This window comes from Cetorhinus maximus, chromosome 12 (genome assembly GCF_964194155.1).
Source record: "Cetorhinus maximus chromosome 12, sCetMax3.hap1.1, whole genome shotgun sequence".
Taxonomy (NCBI): Eukaryota; Metazoa; Chordata; class Chondrichthyes; order Lamniformes; family Cetorhinidae; genus Cetorhinus; species Cetorhinus maximus.
In genome coordinates this window covers 11,923,450-11,943,579 of record NC_135890.1, presented here as the reverse complement: position 1 = coordinate 11,943,579, position 20,130 = coordinate 11,923,450, and the positions used below count along the sequence as shown (strand labels likewise).

Sequence of the window (20,130 nt, the reverse complement as noted above, 5' to 3'; positions counted from 1 at the left end):
GCTTTCTAGAACAAACAAATACTTCTCTGGGGTGGCTAGAGGCTGCTTTTTCACAAGTCTGTTTTACACAATCCATCTTTCAAGATCTCACATGGCTACCTACACCACACAGCTTTCAATTTTTCCTTAAATATATTTTCCCCCTTTTGATATGTAAATCCAATGTTCTGGCTTTGGAAGTTACTTTTCCCAGAATATAAAAATCTTTCATGTTGTCCTTATGGCCAATACTTTTGGGAAAAATAAACTTTGCCGTATTATTTTGCCAATTGTAAAACATCCGGCCATGTCTCTTTGAAATTCAAACAGTTCACAATTCATTTCTCACTTGCCTCCTTTCCTTATCTGTTTTTACACCTAACCCCTTTTGACGATTTAAACATTGGAACCCGAATGTCTTCAGTTTTATTAAATTAGTCTCTCTCTCACTCAGCCCCCACAAGCCTGCTTCAGTATGCCACAGTAATATTACGAAAAAATGATATTTCCTTTACAAGAGCAATATTCTGTGATCAGAACTAAATCAAGTACGCAGGATCCAACTTCATCGGAGCTGTAAACAACTTCAACATATCCGCCTCAAATTTATATTCCACTGATTTAGTAACATAACTTGGCATTCTGTTTGCTTTGTTGATTCCCCCTGTCCAGTTGGCGTAGTTTACTAACACTCCTAGATTTATTTTCGCTTATATTCTGATTGTAAAACGTGGAGGATTAACTGTGAGTTATCTAAGGCAAGAGATGATCACTAAGTTAACTTTGACAGACATGAAAGGTTTTGTCTGAAGGACAGGTGCCTCTAAACTAACACCTGGAAATTTACCTTTTCAGTTCTTCTTTTGATAAATGTGAGCAATCCCCATAAACAGTGCACACTGCCAGCCTGTTCATTTTAATCTTTCAGTAAACAGCATATATCAGTGCAATGCGTATAAGTTATTTTATCGGTTCTCTTAGAATAAGAACTGAATGCTAAGGCTGTTGCTGTCTTTGATGTACAATATTTAGCAAAACTCACTTTCATATCTCAACTTTATGACAGCTGCAGTAGGGAGCATTTTACTGATGGCATCCTTGTTGATTTTCCCCATTTGTGCCAAGGCATATTATGGTGGTGCATGAACACCCCTAGTTCAATGGAAATGACACTCCAGATTGATTTTTTTTGTTTTAATATTATCTGATTTTTAAACCATTAACCACAATGTGGAAAGCCAAATTTTGCATTTAAGCTGGAAAAGGAGTATGACTTTTTTATTCGTTCGTGGGATGCAAGACTAGCATTTATTGCCTAACCTTAATTACCCTTGAGAAAGTGGTGAGCTGTCGTCTTGAACTGCTACAATCCATATGGTGTAGGTACACCTACAGTGCTATGAGGGAGAGTTCCAGGATTTTGATCCAGCAACAGTGAAGGGACAATGGTATAATTCCAAGTCAGTATGGCATGTTGCTTGGAGTAGAGCTTGCAGATGGGCTGTTCCAACACTCCTGTTCCCTTTGTCCTCCTAGGTGGTGGAGATTGCAGATTTAGAAGGTGCTGTCGAAGGAGGTTTGGCAAATTGCTGCATTTTGTAGATAGTACACACTGCAGCAACAGTGCACCTGTGGTGGCGGTGGTGAATGTTTAAGGTGTTGATGTCATGCAGGAGATGGTACGGTGCAGGGAAAGTTGATATTCCAGCATTTCAATGGGATGCAGAGAGAATTGAAACAGTTTCGAACGTTATGAATGCACGCCTGTTCCGCAATAGTGACAGGCTTGCAACTGACAATCAATATTATCCCAAATAGCGAATGAATCATTGGTCCTGGGACCATAATGTGTGTAAATGATGACGTACACTGTTTGCTCTTTTTTAGTGTTGTTTTGAAGAGTTGAGGTTAAAAAGTTATAACTTAGTTGTTTTCCCTGCAATATAGCATAGATATTAGTTTCAAACATTCACCTACCAATAAGTGCTCATGGTAGAGGCTATGTAGGAAAAGCAAAGCAAATAATTAAATACAGAAACGAAAACAGAAAATGCTGTAAAAGCTCAGGTCTAGCAGCATCTGTGGAGGGAGAAACAGAGTTAATGCTTTGAGTCCATCTGACCCTTCTTCAGAACTCTTGGACTCAAAGCTCTGTTTCTCTCTCCACAGATGCTGCTAGACCTGCTGAGTTTTTCCAGCATTTTCTGTTTTTGTTTCAGATTTTCAGCATTTGCTGCATTTTGCTTTTAGTTAATTAAATACAGTATAGGGTTTTCTTATACAAAGTTGTGGAAAAATTCTAATTATTGAGATAAAGTCATGATTACTTCTTATAGGCTCCCGTTCTGGGTAGAATTAATATTTCAGCTTTGTTTTGAACTAATACAAGCAGAACATCTGCCTTAGTTCCTTGACAATTTGCATTTTACTGGGAATTCTAATTGGTTAATATGGCTTTACCAACATGAGACTCTTCTGAAATGATCGCGATTTTAATCTTTTCATTATTTTAAATGTATGGAATGACTGTGCAGAGTATATGAATGTTCTGTAGGCTTCATTAACTTATTGCATACGTGAGATTGTTTTGTAGTTTATGTATATATGCTGAGGTAAGGCTTGGAATACAATTGAGTTGTGATCATTGTAATTCAGCCCTTTTCCAGTAGATGGCAGGAAAGTTTGCCCATCAGAGCTTTGGAACAAAAAACTGACAAAAATGTTTATCTATTTTTTCCAAAAATATTCTTTCTTTATAAAATTTGTAGAAGTACATTACGAAACATTTTGACTTGAAAATTGTAGAAAGTGCAATAAAATTCAACTTGCCTCCATGCAGCATGTTCCACTCTGAAGTATCTCAAAATATTTGTAATACTCTGGATATTTGCAGTATACGTTCCATGTCAGGCATACAGCCTGAGGGCAAAATGTTTCAAATTGAAAATTACAGTGCAGTAGAATTCAACTTTTCTCCATACAGCATGTTCCACTCTGGGGTGGCTCATTACAATTTCAATATTCTTGATATTCACAATGTGCTCTCCATGTCAGGTATATAACCCAAGGGTTTCGCATAGATTCCAGCCCCTCAGTGTGCTATGACTGAAAGGCCTTACACAGTGTCCTTTCCCCATTGTGCCTCTGTGGCAGCTGCCCCAAATTTTAGTATGTCCCTCAGCACGTAGTACTGGAACTTTGGAATGTGCCGATCGGGGTCGAGGACAACTGTTTGCACTGGAAGACCAGCAGGTTTCAGACAGATTTAAAGAATGTCTTTCACTGTGTTGATGGTCCTCCAGCCATGCGTGTGTTCGTATGATGTTTGTCTTGGTGTGTGTCCCTGGGAACAGCCCATAGAGCACAGAGTCCTGTGTCACGGAGCTGCTTGGGATGAGCCTTGGCAAAAACCACTGCAACTCTCTCCAGACCTTCTTTGCAAAAGCATTTCAGAAGGAGGTGGACAAAAATGTTCATTTTTTTTTTGTAAAAATATACTTTATTCATAAAATATCTTCAATCACATTCCAAACCATTTCAAAAACAACATTACAAGGGTACAATCCAGGTTAAACTTTTACAAAATGTATCACCAGGTGCATCAGTACAAACAATATTACAATCATTTACAGCCTTTCATTTGGTCTGTACAGCCCGAGGGGCTCTAAACAGTTCCCAGTCTCTCGGTGCGCTGTGGTAGAAAGGTCTTAGACAGCGACCCTTCCCCATTGCGCCTTTGCGGCAGCTGCCCCAAGCTTTAGTGCGTCCCTCCGCACGTAGTCCTGGACTTTGGATTGTGCCAGTCCGCAACAAAATGTTCATTATTGCTTTATCTGTTGTTTTTGACAGCCATTGAAAGCTTGCCAAATTGCTGTCCTTTCTACGTTATATTTTAGTCAACCCACAAACTGGTCAACCTGCTATATTAATTATCATACTTTTTTTTGTTACAAAGACATCCAGCAACGTAGTTGAAAGAAGTTGCTTTCAATTTTCCATGTTGTACTTAAAAAATAGAGAATACTGGTTGGGGGAGCGATTAAGTATAATTTAATATGTAATTGAGCTATGTACCTGATCCTCAAGGGTATTGCATTAAAGGTTTTCTACTCGATATTCTGTTAATGATGCTAGTGGTTTGAATATGTTTGTTTTCATAAAAATGTTTTTTTCCTTTTCATTTTTATTTTGATATGGGGAGGAAAGCACCAACCTAAATGTGAGATGGATGATTTTTATTAACTCACTGGAGTAGGGCTGGCTGTGGGAGCCAGACTGTCTGCGTTGGACTAAGGAATAATCACTGCTGTGAAAGATCAAAAAGGAATATATGTTGTGTTAGACCCAGACAAAGGGATACACACCCCTTGTCAAAGCCAGAGTGGAAAGGTGCGAGTCATGTGACATGAACCTCTAGCTGGTGGAACCAATTATGTTGCCTTGCTGTACTGAAAACTCAGTCTGCCATTTTTAACATCTACAAGCAGCAGCATAGAAAAGGGGCTCTGCCCAGATTGAATGCCTAGCCCCATCTACACTGTTTCTGTTGGTACCATCGCCTGTAAGACTGATTCATCTCTGCATGCCTATTTTCTAGTGTGAAGTCAACTCGACTGGAAATATGAATTATACTGCATCAGGTTTCAGCCTGCGGTCCCCCGTGAAGGGATACCTCATTGGTGTTGGATTCTGGACTTGCATAAAAGAATAATTAATTTCTCTGTGGCCTTTGCCCTGTAAATTTATCTTTCCTCTATCCCTCTTTTACTGTATGAGTGCACAAGCTACATTGCGAGCTACTCCAGCGAGCAGTACTTGCTTGAGCGAGAACTTTGCTCACAAGTCTGTTGTGTAGCACTGTATCAAGTGTCTTTTGGAAGCTCATATACACGACATCAACAGCATTGCCCTCAACAACCCTCTCTGTTACCTCATCAAAAAAAGCTAGCTAACTAAACTAGCTCTTTGAGTTCATCCTATCATGAGTTTGCTGTGGGGTTATTCATAGAAATTGGATCCAAGCAAAGCTGAGGGGTTGAGAAATACGCACCACTTATAAAGGGAGGAGTAAATCAAAACCCCTAGTTACCTCATCAAAAAACTCCAAGTTAGTTAAACATGATTTTCCCTTAAGAAATCCATGCTGGCTTTCCTTAATTAATTGGCATTTGTTTATGTGATCGTTAATTTTGTCCTGGATTATTATTTCCACCCAAGTTAAACTGACTGGCCTGTAGCTGCTGGGCTTATCTTTACTCACTTTTTTGAACAAGGGTGTGACATTTGCCATTCTCCAGTCCTCTGGCACCAGCCCTGAGTCCTAAGGAAGGCTGAAAAATTATGACCAGTGCCTCCACAATGCCCACTCTCACTTTCCTCAGTACCCTTGGATGCATCTCATCTTATCCTGGTGCCTTATCAGCTTTAAATACAGACAGCCCATCCAATACCACCTCTCTATGAATTCTAAACATTTTTAGTGACTGAATTTCCTCCCCTTTCACCATGGCCTGGGTAGTATTTTTTTCCTTGGTAAAGACAGATACAAAGCATTTATTTAACACCTCAGTTATGCAGTCTATCTCTGTGCATAAATTCCCTTATTGGTCCCTAATCATCCATCCTCCTTTTACCTATTTATATGCCTATAGAAGATTTTTGGGATCCCCTTTTATGTTGGCTGCCAGTATTTTTTTCATGCTCTCTCTTTGCTTTCCTTATTTGCTTTTTCATCTCCCCTCTGAACCTTCTGTATTCAGTCTGATTCTCAACTGTATTTTCAACCTGACATCCGTCATAAGCATACTTTATATTAATTTCCATCTCTTTTGCCATCCAGGAAGCTCTGGCTTTGTTTGCCCTACCTTTCCCTTTACAGGGGATATCTTGACTGTGTCCAAACTATCTCCTCTTTGAAGGTAGCCCATTGTTCAGCTGCTGTTTTTCCTGTCAACTTTTGACTCCAATTAATTTGGCACAGATATGTTCTTTCTTCATTGAAGTTGGCTTTCCCCTAGTTAATTATTTTTACCCGGGTTATTCTTTGTCCTTTTCCATAGCCTAAACCTTAGGATATAATGATCAACATCCCTTATATGTTCTCCTATTGACACTTAATCCACTTCATTCCAAGAACCAGGCCGAGCAGTACTTCTGTTTTTGTTGGACTGGAAACATACTGCTGTCAAAAATTTTCCAAAATACACTCTAGGAACTCTTGCCCCTCTCTACTTTTTACACTACCATTATTCCAGTCTATATTCTGGAAATTCAAGTCCTCCATTATAACTACCCTATAATTTTTGCACCTCTGTAATTTCCTTGCAGATTTGTTGCTCTGCATCCTTCCCAATAGTTGGTGACTTAGAGACCATACCAAGCAATGTCATTGTACTTTTTTTGCTCTTTAGCTCCCTCTTTCTCCAGCACTGCAATGCTGTCCTTAATCAATACCACCATTCTTCCCCCTTTTCTCCCTTTCCTATCTTTCCTGAACACCTCCTATATAGGGATAGTTAACACCCAGGCCTGCCCTTCTTTGAGCCAGGTCTCCGTTATAGCTACATCGTCATATTTGTACATGGCATTCTGCATCTGTAACTCACCAATCTTATTTACGACACTCCGTGCATTCACATACACGCACAGTAACCCTGATTTAGACTTTATAACTTTCTCTCTTACTCTGCCTCCACCTATTAACTTACTATTCCTTATTCTTGTGCTATCTATCTCTTCAAGTATTCTGTGCACCTTAGTATTCCTCTCTGATATTATCCCCTGGTTCCCACAGCCTTGCCAAGTTAGTTTAAATACCCCCCACCCCACCACAGCACCAGTAAAGCACCCCGCAAGGAATTCAGTAACTCAGTCCTGGCTCTATTTCGGTGTAACCCGTCCGGACTGTACAGACCCCATCCCCCCCAGAGCCAGCCCCAATGTCCTAAGAATCTAAATGCCTCCTCTTGCACCATCTTTCCAACCACACATTCATCTGCTTTATCCTCCTATTTCGATACTCACTTGCACATGGTACTGGGAGTAATCTGGAGATTACTATTTTTGAGTTCCTGCTTACTAACTTCCTACCTAGTTCCCTGACTGCAGGACCACATCATTCACTCTACCTAAAACAAAAACAGAATTACCTGGAAAAACTCAGCAAGTCTGGCAGCATCGGCGGAGAAGAAATCAGTTAACGTTTCGAGCCTTCATGGCCCTTCGGCAGAACTGGAGCATAGTTAGAAGAAGGGAGAAATATAAATTGGTTTAAGGTGGGTGGGCCGGGCTGAATATTGAATTCAACAACTTTAGATCTTAAACTCCCCCTCCCCCCATCCCCACCCCGCTTTTTTTTCAATAATTTATATAGATTCTTCTTTCCCCACCTATTTCCATTATTTTTAAATCTAAAACTAAAACCTTTAGTCTTTCCACCCCACCCCCACTAGAGCTGTACTTTGAATATCCTGTCTTCCATTCTTAATTAGCACTTTTCTCAGACAAAGACCACCACCTTCAACACCTCTTTGACCCTTTTGTCTGTGACATCTTTTGATTATCTGCTCATCTCCACAATCATCACACCACACCCTCAATGTGTCTCTTCCCCCCCCCCCACCCACCTTAAACCAATTTATATTTCTCCCTTCTTCTAACTATGCTCCAGTTCTGCCGAAGGGCCATGAAGGCTCGAAACGTTAAGTGATTTCTTCTCCCCCGATGCTGCCAGACTTGCTGAGTTTTTCCAGGTAATTCTGTTTTTGTTTTGGATTTCCAGCATCCGCAGTAGCTTTTAGCTTTTTGTTTTTATTCACTCTACCTATGCTGTTTGTACCTCTGTGGGCCACAACTTTTGTTCACATGCTTTCCTCAGGGTGCTGTGCAGCTGCTCAGTGACATCTTTGACTCTAGCACCAGGGAGGCAACGTACCATCCTGGATTCTGGTCTGTAGCTGCAGCTGCAGAAATGCCTATCCATTCCCCTAACGATTGAATCACCTATCACTATTGCTCTTCTAGTCTTCCTTGCACTCCCAAGATGCACCATCACTCTCATCAGTATTCACTGAATACTGTACTCCTGCAGTACCTGCCTGTTTCTACTTGACTGTTTAGTGGTCACCTATTCCTCCTCTCTGCATACTCTTAAGCTACGAGGGCAACCACGTCCATAAACCTGCTATCCACAAATCTCTCGACCTCACTTATGTACCACATATGCTGCTCAAGCTCTGAAACCCAGAGCTCAAGCTACTGCAACTCCTGACACTTACTGCACAAATCGTTATCCAGGACAGCACGGGAAGCATCCTGGCGTTCCCAAATAGCACAAGATGTGCACTTTAGAGGTCTGAGCAGCCCTGCCATTCTCTATTAATAACCTTGCTACTTATAATAAACCTTACTATTGTAAATAAACCTTACTAATGTGAATAAACCTTACTAATGCTGATCAACCTTACCAATACTTAACACACTTTACCAGTAGTGATGTGCCTATTTTAAAAAAAAGAAAGATAAGACTCATCAGTATATTACCTAGTTTAAATAAACAGATGGGCAAAACTTGATTTTTCTTTCTGAATGCAGGCTCTCACTAGCTCCTGGCAGCTGTTTTGTACTCTGCTCCTGACCTTGCTCTTTCTCGTTGCTCCAACTGAACCCTCACCTTCTGTGCACTGTTTTGTACCCCATTCCTGTTCGGCCTCTTTCCTGCTGCTCACCGACTGAACTCTCACCTCTCCACGCTGTCTTCTACCCCTCTCCTGGTCTCGTTGCTCTGACTGAACTCCCACCCTCTCCAGGCTGTCTTGTATCCCACTCCTGTTCTCACTCTTTCCTGCTGCTCCGACACTAAAATAGTGCCATGGGATCTTTTGCATCCACCTGAGCAGGCAGATAGGGCCACAGTTTAACATCTCTCCTGAAGGACAGCATATCCAACAGCACAATGCTCCCTCAGTACCTCACTAGACGACCAGCTTAAATTTATTTTTGTCCTCAAGCCCTGGAGGGGGACTTGAACCCTGAACATTGTGATTGAGGTGAGAGTCTGACCAAATGAGCCAAGCTGCTACAAGGGTTCATCTGGGGTTTGAACCTGGGACCTCTCCCATATTAATTCATTGAAAGCTCCTAAGTAAGAACCCTACCCTGAGACCGATGAAGTGTGTTCTTCTAATTTTCTTTTTACATTTGGTGGCTAGCCTATGAAAAATGCGGTACAAGAATATTCTATTGCCTAGATTTATATTTATAAATTTGCTCTTCCTCGGTTTTTTCGGGAACCACTGCAACAATTAGTGACATTTTCATTGTGTGTATGGGCATGGAACTAGATTTTCACATTTAGTAGGACAGCATAGAGGGCAGCTAATCAATGAGCAGCTTGCTGCAGGGACCCACAAAGAAGTTGACTTGTGATGTCGTCGTACTCTAGAGGTCATACCATTTACTTTTGAGACTGCAGTTGCTGGTGCATAGTCAGCAGTACTCCATCAAAGCAAAAAGAGCGATTGTGTTAAGTGCCAATATTGTTTTATCCTAATAGTTTAACATGGTTTGCAGTTAGGTTAATCTTTTAAAGGCTCTACAAGTAATGGTAGTGTTGATTTTCTGTCTTGGTAAACTATGTAGTTGGTAAGGCTGTACTGTATTTTGTGATTCATCTGTGACCAAAAGCTGTGTTATCATCTGGATAATCCATTGAGTACTTCAGTTCCTTACTATGACTGATCAAAGTTCGTATTATGCCTGAAAAAGTCATAGGGCATAGACTTTGACAAATGGCTTTTGCTAATCAAAGAGCCACCAGAAAGTGAAATGTTCATTTAGCCTGTGTTTCGAAATAATAATTCATGAATTAATACTTTATAATTCACTGTATGGCTAATACTTTGTTTGTTGACTTGTATTAAAATATATTGAAGTATATTTTTAAATATTCATTGAAGTTATCCCACTTTGCCTGTTGATAGCAATTATTGATTGGTGTAGAATACCAAATGAGTTTTGAAGTTTAAGATGAACTTCAAAGTTGAAAAACTTTCTCTGATTAGGTTTTCGTGAACACAATACTTTGACAAGTATTTGAGAGATTGTTTCTGCATCATAACTGACCTCTTGCTTCCTTTCTACCTTAGTTCTATTGTTTTCTTTCTTTTCTCCTCATCGGCAGATATCAAACGAGTCACTCTGCCCGGGGGCCACTTTCACTTCTACAGCAGCAGTTGGTGGGGCAACAAATCACAATTGTTTTTTTGGTGTTTCGCTGGAAGCTGGTGTGGCAAAATAGGGTTCAAATTTTCCCACATTTATGAAATTCTGATTATGAAAACTTGATGCTAGCAAACATCTGTGTCTTCCAGTGAGGGTATTGTCAAAACAGTTGCTAATGTTTATACGCAAATTGTATTTAACAATTCATGGTAAGGGTGTGCTAAATTCTTGTCCTCGGGTTACTTGCAATTTCCAAAATCTCTGGATTTATTGATTTGGGTGCTAAAATTAATGCCCTTTTGAAGTTTTCAAAATGCACAGGTGATGTTTGTCTCAGAAGATTGATATAATTGAAATCTTATTTATCTATTTTAATACAAAATATTCTAAACCAGAATGTCTTAATAGAACAGAAGATCGTAAGAAACAGGAGCAGGAGTTGGCCATTTGACCCATCAAGCCTGTTCTGCCATTCAATAAAATCTTGGCTGATCGGATTGGGGCCTTAACTCCATTTTCCTGTCTTTCCCCCATAACCTTCAACTCCCTTGTTGGTTAAAACATCTGTCTAACTCAGTCTTGAATGTATTCAATGACACAGCCTCCACTACTCTCTGAGGAAGAGAATTTCAAAGTCTAATGACTGTCTGAAAGAAGATATTCCTCCACATCTTCATCTTAAATGAAAGACCCTTTATTTTGAAACTGTACTCCCTAGCTCCAGATGCCCCCACCTGGGGAGACGGCTTTTTTTTTTAAAAGAGTCCTTTAGTATTTTTAAAGGACAAGGTTTCTGATTAATTCCTGGAGTATTGCGAAAGGGACTAAATTAAGCTCATGGGACATTTTCTGGGAGTTAAAGGTTGCTTCAAAAATGTTCCAGATCTTCAGGATAACCTATTTTCTAAGTAATAGAATCTGCAATTTATGGTGTTTTTTGTAAAGACCGTCATATTGCACTGGAGAATAGAATGTTTAATTTCTTCCAAATAAACTCCAGCCACACACACATGCAGAGTAAACTGAATTTAATAAATTGGAATTGTAATAAGAGGCCAGCTACACCGGTTATTTCTTTCATCTTTTTTCTTTCTCTTCTTTCTAGCTCTTACTCTTTCTTTTGATTTCTTTTACATTCCATTTTTATCTCAATGTAAGTTAGAGTATAAACCTAAATCTGTGGGTAAGACTATTGATGTTGAACATTGACACTCGGTGTCAGAGAGTGGGATGATCGTCCCTGGCAATTTATAGCTGTACTAAGAGAAAACTGCTAGAGAAAGCCACATCAGACAGAAAATTGATTTTGGTTAATAAATTTATACAGATAGTATTTTGAAATTCATAAAGGGCGCATAATACACAGATAATTACAGTTTTCACACAGATGACCCATTATCACGAATCTCCCCACTCCACATTTGCTTGTATTTGAGGGCAAGGGTGGCTAAGCTCTGGGTGCAGTTTGGTCCTTAATTTCACAAAGGAATGCTGACCCAGTGATATTCCTGGCAATCCAAATCTGTTTCATATATTCGTAGATTTTGATGCAAAATTCCATTAATGTGGGAAAAGGGTATATGAAATCATGCATGGCCACATTGAATTGGGCATGGCTTTTTCTCCCCTTTTTGGATGCAGCTCCCTTATGTTGCTTTCACACATGAGAAAGATCCACCAGTTGCAGCTGTTTCACTGTTAGCTTCTCTTGCAGCCCCTTTGTTGCATATCTTTTGCCTGTTTTACTGTCAAGTTCATGGATTGCCCAGAAAAAAATGAAAAGAATTTGTTTGTCCCTCTGTTAAAAATGTACCAATCTGAGTAATGATTGACAGATTTGGCTTTGTGTGAATATCTGGTTTTTAGCCTTCGGTGCTGATATCACTATGTGTTATTGTCAGTTTGAAGGTGTATGGTTATGAATTTCATATTACATATTACAAGTTAGTCAGTTATAAATAAAATATGTAACATGACATGGCATCCTTCATTTAGTGTTAAAAAATATTTTCTCAAATTAATGCTTTTGAATTTGACAGATCTTTCATCACAAAGATCATAAATGTCCATTTGTGTCTGACGCCTCATGGACAACTTATTTATTAAAACATTTTAAGAAATGCATTCAAAAATGTGTTTAACTATTAACTTAGTGGTGGAACAAAATATGCTTTCCTCATAATTTATTCAATCTCCCCTTAAGAGGATTTGTTGTCAACTCACTAGGATGGTATCCAGAGATGCAAAGGTTCTTAAAACAGTTCACATTTGTCTTTTCATAATCATAAAATAGCCCAAGGAGCTTCATGGTATGAAATTGGGCCCTAGCACAAGCCGGAGGAAGCTAAGGGAGACTTGCTTGATAGGTTAGGTTTAGGAGAATCTTGAAGTTAGGGTGGGATTTTGGGTAGCAAGATAGCTGAAGGTTTTCCTATTGTTGGTAAAACACTGGGGGACTGTGGTTGGAGGGGGATGGCGTGCAGGACAGAATGCACTGCTTCAAAAAGATGATGGCTCGGATTTTGCGGTCAGTAACAACGTTGCCATTGACCTTAAAGAAAGCTGCCCACAAAGATCCAGCAATCTGTGATGTGGATTTCACCTTTCTTAACATTTGTTTGATTCTAGCACCAAGTTGAAGCATTCTTCAGGCATTCAGTCACAATGATGTCATCAAGCAGGCTAAACAGCCAATCATATTGAAAAATTGTCAAACTGCAAACCAGGAAGTAAAGTACATGGACTATCATTCACTTTTAAAGAATTTTAGAGTGAATTAATCATTAGGGCTACACATGTGAATAAAGTAGAAGCTGAAATATTGTTTAGAAAACTTAAATTGTTGTATTAAAAACCTGTGAAATTTTTATCATGCGGAAATTTGACATTTCACAAATATAAAGTCCTGGGGCAGGCAGGTTGGTCAGCAGGAATTGCTATTTGGTACTCGATTAAAAGCCCAGTCACACATCATTCAACAAGGCGTAACTTGTTCAGGGTTTTATTTTACAGGGCTATTACAGTGTAAAAGGAGGAGTTTACATTATTTTAAGTGATGTCTAAAGATTGTCATCTTGTGGTAACTTTATCACACTCTGTGAAAGAGCAGGGAATCACCAATAACAACTTCTGGATTTTTGTGTTTAACTGCATATGTGCACATGCCAGAAATTGCTGTCAGTTTCACAGTTGTAACGATGGATGACCGGCCATCATTACAACTGTAAATTCCAGACCAATTTTTCCACCCTCCTTAAAATGATGCATTGGAGCTCCTTTGGTCAATTCAGAGTAGTGATTACAATGAGTAAGGTGTTTGAGGGCACCACTGATGGATTCATTTTCTTTTCACTACCTCAGATTGGTGGGTCTGCAGATAAGTATGGTTGAGATGAGGCTCATGCCATGCAGGGAATAATTAATATTCTGCCTTAAACAACAGCAGCCATTCAGTGCACTGATATACTTTGCTGTTTGGCTGCCAAAATCTCTATTTAGTTTAACATTTTATAGAATGTTGGTGTGTTTAATTTACCTGATTTTATATTACCTAGTGTCAGGCAAAGCAACAAGTACAATAACAAAATCATTTGCCCTAGTATTTCATATAATTGCACAGTGTGTCAGCCTAGGGGTTTGAGAGCACAGCCACTAACATTCTACTGTAACAATATTTTTTTACAGGGCAGATGTTAAGAGCTGCAGCAACAAGTGTAATAATTTATTTAATACTTGTGAATATACAACTTGTATCAAAATGTCTGAAAAACTCTTCACAAGATGAATTATTTCAAACTGAGTGACATTTATGTAAGGTAGCCGAGCACCAATTTTGCCCCATCGCAATTCCACAAACAGGCACTGAGGCCCATGAACAGTTTGTCTGGCGGTGTAATGAATGCTGAACGCTTTCTGGAGATGCATTTTATTTGATTTTTGTCATGAAATTCAGTTAATCATTACCTTAACATAAGGGATTGTTGCCATTTACTGGGTACTTTTTACGGTTTTAATTCCCTCTTATATTACATAACCGGCCTATTGTCAGTAAGTGCTTATCGGCTTTTTGGTCATGGAGGGTAACACAGAAGAATTCAGTCAAATTCTTGTTCTTATGTCTGAACTTCACACTTTTACACTTTACACAAAGGACCAATGAATAACTTTCAAGGATGGACTCCCAGCTGATGTGATTTATTTTTGTTGTTTGCCTTCCCTAGACCTGGAGGTCAATTGTAGCACCCTGACCATTAAGATTAACTCAACCAGCACAAACTGTCAAAACTTGTATCATCTTGGTTTTTAATGCTCAGTACCACACTGTACCATGTATTTACTCACTAAGTTACAGCGCAAGCTTGAAGCATGATATATCTCCATGATGTAGAGTAAAATGAAACTCAAATTTACTATGCTACATAATTTACAGCACTGGGTTTGGTCAAATAGTGTGATTTTTATTTCATGCAAATTTGCTTCCAATTGCCTGTCCTAAGTTTTGTATGAATAATGCAAATTCACCTAAAGCCAAAAAAAAACTGCCCCCCTTAAACTTTACTTGTATATTTTAAAGAACACATTTTGGGATGCATTTCAATGTAGTTGTACATTTGAGGATTGAAAGATTCTGATGAAACTTTGCTTTCAAGCTTCATAGCCTTTCAGTCCCTCAGTGTATACCACAACGTATTATGTGTTAGCTTATATGAGATAGTTGTAGCATTAAGGATATGATTGAAACATTTCAGATGATAAATGCAAACAGTCAATGGCATAGAAATGTAACTACATATTTGAAATGTTGGAGAATTTTGTAAACTCCCTGGGCCCAGATTTTCCCCATGATGGCAGAGTTCTCTGTTGTGGCGAAAAAGTTGAAATGTCGCGCTCCCGAACACGGCATTTTCTATTTTCCTGGGGACAGGATTGGAGTCAGGCTGGAGTCCACAGATGTGCATTTTACGGAGGCAGCTGGCCTTTTAACTCATCAGCTACGCCCACTAAAGTGGGATTTTGGTAGCCCAGAAATGTGAAACCTACCGTGTGCAGATTAGACCAGGTAAGGACTGGTCTGAACTTGGTAGGTTCGTTTGGATAGCCAGGGCACCCCTTTGGTGAGGAACCATTTGAATATAGTCCCAGGGCACATTTGGGAGAGGTAAGGCACTCTTTGGGATTGTTAAAAGTAAACATGATTGTGCATAAAAAGTGCATAAACTCATTGACAGCTTGGACAGTCAGTTCCAAAGAACTGCCAAGTTGTCAAAGAACTATCAAAACTCATCGGAACTGTCAAAGCTGTCAACAGTTTTAACTCTGCTGGACTTTAATTTATTTTTAAAAAGCCTGGGATTCGTAAAGAATTGGTGCTTTATTTCATTCTTCCTGTTGACATAAGCCTGAGGGCTTTCATTATAGGATTTGTGCTGCAATGACTAATTTTACAAACTAACATTATCACAGTGTGGTGCCTGTTAAGTGAGTTGGTTGACAGCTCCAAGCGGTTATAGAATAGAAATGTTTGTTTTCGTAAGAAATTAGTTGGTGATTTCTATGTATTGAATGATTTAACAGTGTTTTTATTTTGTTGAAAACAGTGATATAATCAATAGATACACAACTTTATTTTACATCAGCATGGCTCCTGAGGTTTGCCCGTGGTGGATACTAGATGAGTTAGCATGGAGGGGGCAAAGGCAAAAGCTGATGGGTGAGGACATGGGTTGGCACTGTTGGCTTAGGGGCTATAAAGGGCCCTGGAGATGTGGGGGGTGGCATAGGGGATATGAGGGTCCATGAGGTTGGATAGAGGGCATGTGTTAGCATAGGGGGCATATGGGGCAATGGAGGATGGGTAAAGGGCATAGATTGGCATGGGTGGGGCAAGGAGAGTATATGGAGGGGTGAGGTTGGAGGGCTGATTTTGTTTTAATCATTTTTTAAATTAAACTCAACGAAGTGCCGAAGCACAGAGACAGGCCTTACCCCCACCCTGCCTCCAAACCCGGCAGCCTCTGCACTCGTTCCGGAGGTGGCGGGCCCGACTTCTAATCTAGCCCCCCTACTCCAGAATAAAAGTCGGAACTGCGGGCCGCCATTTTTAAAGATCGGGTTTGCAGAGCTGGGAATTCTCCTGTCTCTGCACATCCGACCCAGGAGTGAAAATCTGGGCCTTAGTTTTCTGGTGGGGGGAAGGGGAAAAGAAGAAAGAGAATTTCAATTTGAAAGTTCACTGTTAGGAAGGTCAGTATGAATTGAAAAATGTTTGACATTGTATGTGCTTCCCCTGTTAATATTTGTAATCTGTTAACATACATATGAAAAGAAAATATGTTCATCCCTATCATAATTAGAAATGTGAACTTGAAAATGAAATATCTGCAATGTTTTCTAAATACTGTACTCCAATTTGAATTTTCAGGTAAATCTGAAGAATTTCCACAAAAATTACTTGGCCAGGTATCTGTGGAGCACCAAGAACCACCTGTTCGCAATCACATGATCAATGGACAGAACAACACAGCTAAAGTAGGACCTCCAGCATCAAGGAAAAAAGACAGAAAGACATCACCAGAAAAACTGCTGGAGAAACAACCTGACAACAGGCATGGAAAGAGCACTTTGGAAAAGCCAACTGCTAAATCACATAGGGCGGAGTCTTTTGAAAATCAAGGAGGCAGAGTGAAAGTCCTGCCGGATCTTGATGTGAAAAAACAGCATGGGCTACCACCACAGCATGCATTAGCATATGGCAATCCTAAACAACTTAACAATGCTACTGCTAACCAGAACTCAAATGCTAACCCAACTGTTAAGAAGGATTTTGCACCCAAGTGGAACAAACCTTCAGGTTTAAAAATTTCAGAAGCAACTTCAAAACATTCTATGGATGGCAAGGGCAGAACTGGAAGCTATAATGCACCAAGCTCCCCATCCAGTCCAGAGGAGACATTTGTGGGTAGAGCAAAAGCACTGATTATTGAGGTTGGTGAAACAAAAAGAGATTCAAATGCTTCACAATACGACAATGTTCCTGGGGTGGATCATGAATATGAAAATCGTGCTGAGGAGATGGTGGAAGACAGAGAGCATGGGGTAACGCAAAATAATGCTCTCTCTCGAGAAACCACGTTGAAAAATACCAGCCCTTCGAAGCTGTTGCCTGCTCCGTTATCAAGCAATACAAGCAATGTCAATGCAAATTCTCAAGCAAGACCTCCAAGGACTCATTCTGGATCAGTAAGCTCCAATCAAAGACCTTTAATAAAGCGGCAACCTTCTTTGCCACCATCCTACACTAGCCCTCCTGGGTACCATGGTAGCCTCCCACAGTACTCACCCACCAGATCGAAAGACATGCCACAGTACAGTTACAATTTGCCTGGAGGTCGAACAAATCATGACAATAGGCCATATGGTACAAAGCAAGCACATTTGCCAGACTACCAAGAGAATAGAATAAACTCCTTCACTATTACCCGCCAATTTTCTAATTCTTCACAGGCATTCAGAACTGCGGCACAACCTTTAGACCACAGCGGGCAATATGATTCAGTGAACACAACCAACTATACAAGGCATCCAGCTCCATATGAAGGTACACAACATCATTCACCAGAATACCAACAGCATTACACAAGAAGACAAGAGCAATATGAACAACACTGGAATCAGGAAACTGACATAAGGTACAGAAGAAATATGCAAGGATCACCCAGTTTTCGAAATGTACAGCACACTCCTGTCCCAGAGTTTAGCTACCAAACTGTGGCTTTACCTGGCAGCAATATATATAATAGAACTTTGCCATATCCTGATCCACATGCGCAAACAAGATATCCAAATACAACTCCATTTGGTCCCCAATATTATGGAAAGCCTCAGACAGATAGAAGAGCCATCCCAGAATCAGTATTGCTTTGAAACACTGGCTGCCCCCTTTTTAAAAGTGATGTGAACAGTGTTAAAGTAGAAAATCTCTGACTTTTAAAATGTATCTGTGTTTAAGAAGTCAAACAATAGAAAAGTTTGTAGCATAGTTTAAAATTTTGGGTGAGGTTTCTAATTAGAAAATTTCCAAGCAAAGTAAGCTGACAGTATTTCTCCAGTACATCTGGTTACCAGAATTTACAAAACTAAAGAAAGCCACCAACCAAAACTGAGCACCAGCCCCTTCATCTGAAGTTATTTGAGCATGTACTGGTGGTGATCTAGTGCCAACAAGCAGTGAGATTTGAACCCATTCGGACAGCAGATTGAAGCATGCATCAAGTGATGTTCTGCGAGGTTCCTGATCTCTAAGATTTTTGAGGGATTGACTTGCAATCTGTCGTCATCTTCTCACTATCCAGCTCAGAATTGTTAATGTGCAACCCTGACATGCATTTTTTTAATAATAGGTTTATTCAGCAATATTCGTTGCAGTTTTTTGGCCTCAAGTCCTAGGGTATGCTGAGAATTTCCCCATGTCACTTTTGTGATCTCATATTTCATTATTTCCCTTGAGCCTGCCCAGGCAGTTACATTGTCAGCAACAAAACTAATCATGTACTTTCTAACTATGCTTACACAGAAATGTTGAGTGCATGGAGACCAGTGCCATCACACTTGAGCTAAATTAATAGGGGAAAAAAATATGCTACAGATGAAATACAACATAAAACCACACAAATTTTTGTAATGTTAGTGCACATTGATTTTCACATCACTTTTAATTGTGGCCAGGTGCATCATGGCAGATGATTTGTCCAAAATAAGTTTCATTGTAAAGTAAATTAATGTTTTACCCTTTGAATGTAAATTGCACCCACATGCATTTGAATGCATTAACAGGAATTATTTTCCCTCCAGTATTTCTAAAACATTATTAAATGACAGGAACTATCCTGCTAGGTCAAACCATATGATTAACACATTCTCTTGTTTTGGTTGAAAGTTAAAATGATATCGATGGATTTCCGAGCTGCAATGAAGTGAGTTTTTGGACCAGTTTGCTTTGGATTCATGTCTGCAGGTTTTTGTTTCATTTTCTAATGATGCCCAACTAATTTCCGGAAAGCTAGTTGTATCCCATAATGTAAATGTCATATTGACTTTTTTAAAAATGGTTTTTAACTAGAAAGGTGCAGAAAACATAGGCTACAGATTGTGCCTATGTTTGCAGGCAGATTGGGTTGGGGTTTAAAATATTTCAGAGTAGGAAAACACTGAAAGAACATTTAAATTAACTAAACACTGATTCAAACATGATTATCAACTGACTGACTGTATGTAAAACAACACTACTGTGTGTATATGTATATGTGTATGTATATATTATATACACAAATCAAATGTGGAAATTAAATTATCAGTTTATCACTTAGAGACATTCTGACCTGAATAAATTGAAAACATTCACTTCCTGCTCAACTTTTCGCTTGATGGAACAATCGCAGAAAAACCCAAGTAATAATGTTGAAATATGTAATTTTTTGTAATAATCCTTTAAGTCTTAATCATGAGTCTTTAAAACAGACACTGGCTGTATAGTATACTTAAATGAGATGGAGCAACTGAAACCTGCTATCTGAAATATATGTATCAGCATTGGTAAATACTGTAGAATTTATATATTCACACTATTTTCCTAAGTAATCTGCAGCAGTTTTATAGCTGTGTATTCTATTTTAATGTGACTGTACCTTTTTAAAGTTACAAAAAATAATTTGAACAAGATTGGTTTCTTGTGTTTTACTATTAATGGAGTGTTTTTTTCTTTGACATCCATGGTAACATTCTTCTTTTGCTTCTCATGGAAAACATGGGTGTTTCAAGGTAGCTCAGCATCCTTAGTTTAATATTACAGGTTATTTGACCAAGTGCTTTAGTATTATGCTTCAGATCGCCACATAACTTGCATAAATAAATTCTAGCCTATGAGCCCTTAGT

The 20,130-nt window shown here is 39.3% G+C and overlaps 1 protein-coding gene across 3 annotated transcripts in view; it reads left to right on the top strand.

The window, feature by feature from the left end:
- usp6nl (USP6 N-terminal like) overlaps positions 1-19,917 on the top strand; it is a 242,110-nt gene extending 222,193 nt beyond the window's left edge. For all 3 annotated transcript variants that reach the window (XM_078553022.1, XM_078553020.1, XM_078553021.1), the window contains exon 15: positions 16,622-19,917. In XM_078553022.1, coding sequence (XP_078409148.1) covers positions 16,622-18,123 — 1,502 coding nt within the window. In that variant the 3' untranslated portion in view covers positions 18,124-19,917. The remainder of the gene's footprint in view (positions 1-16,621) is intronic.
- Positions 19,918-20,130: the final 213 nt, after the last annotated feature.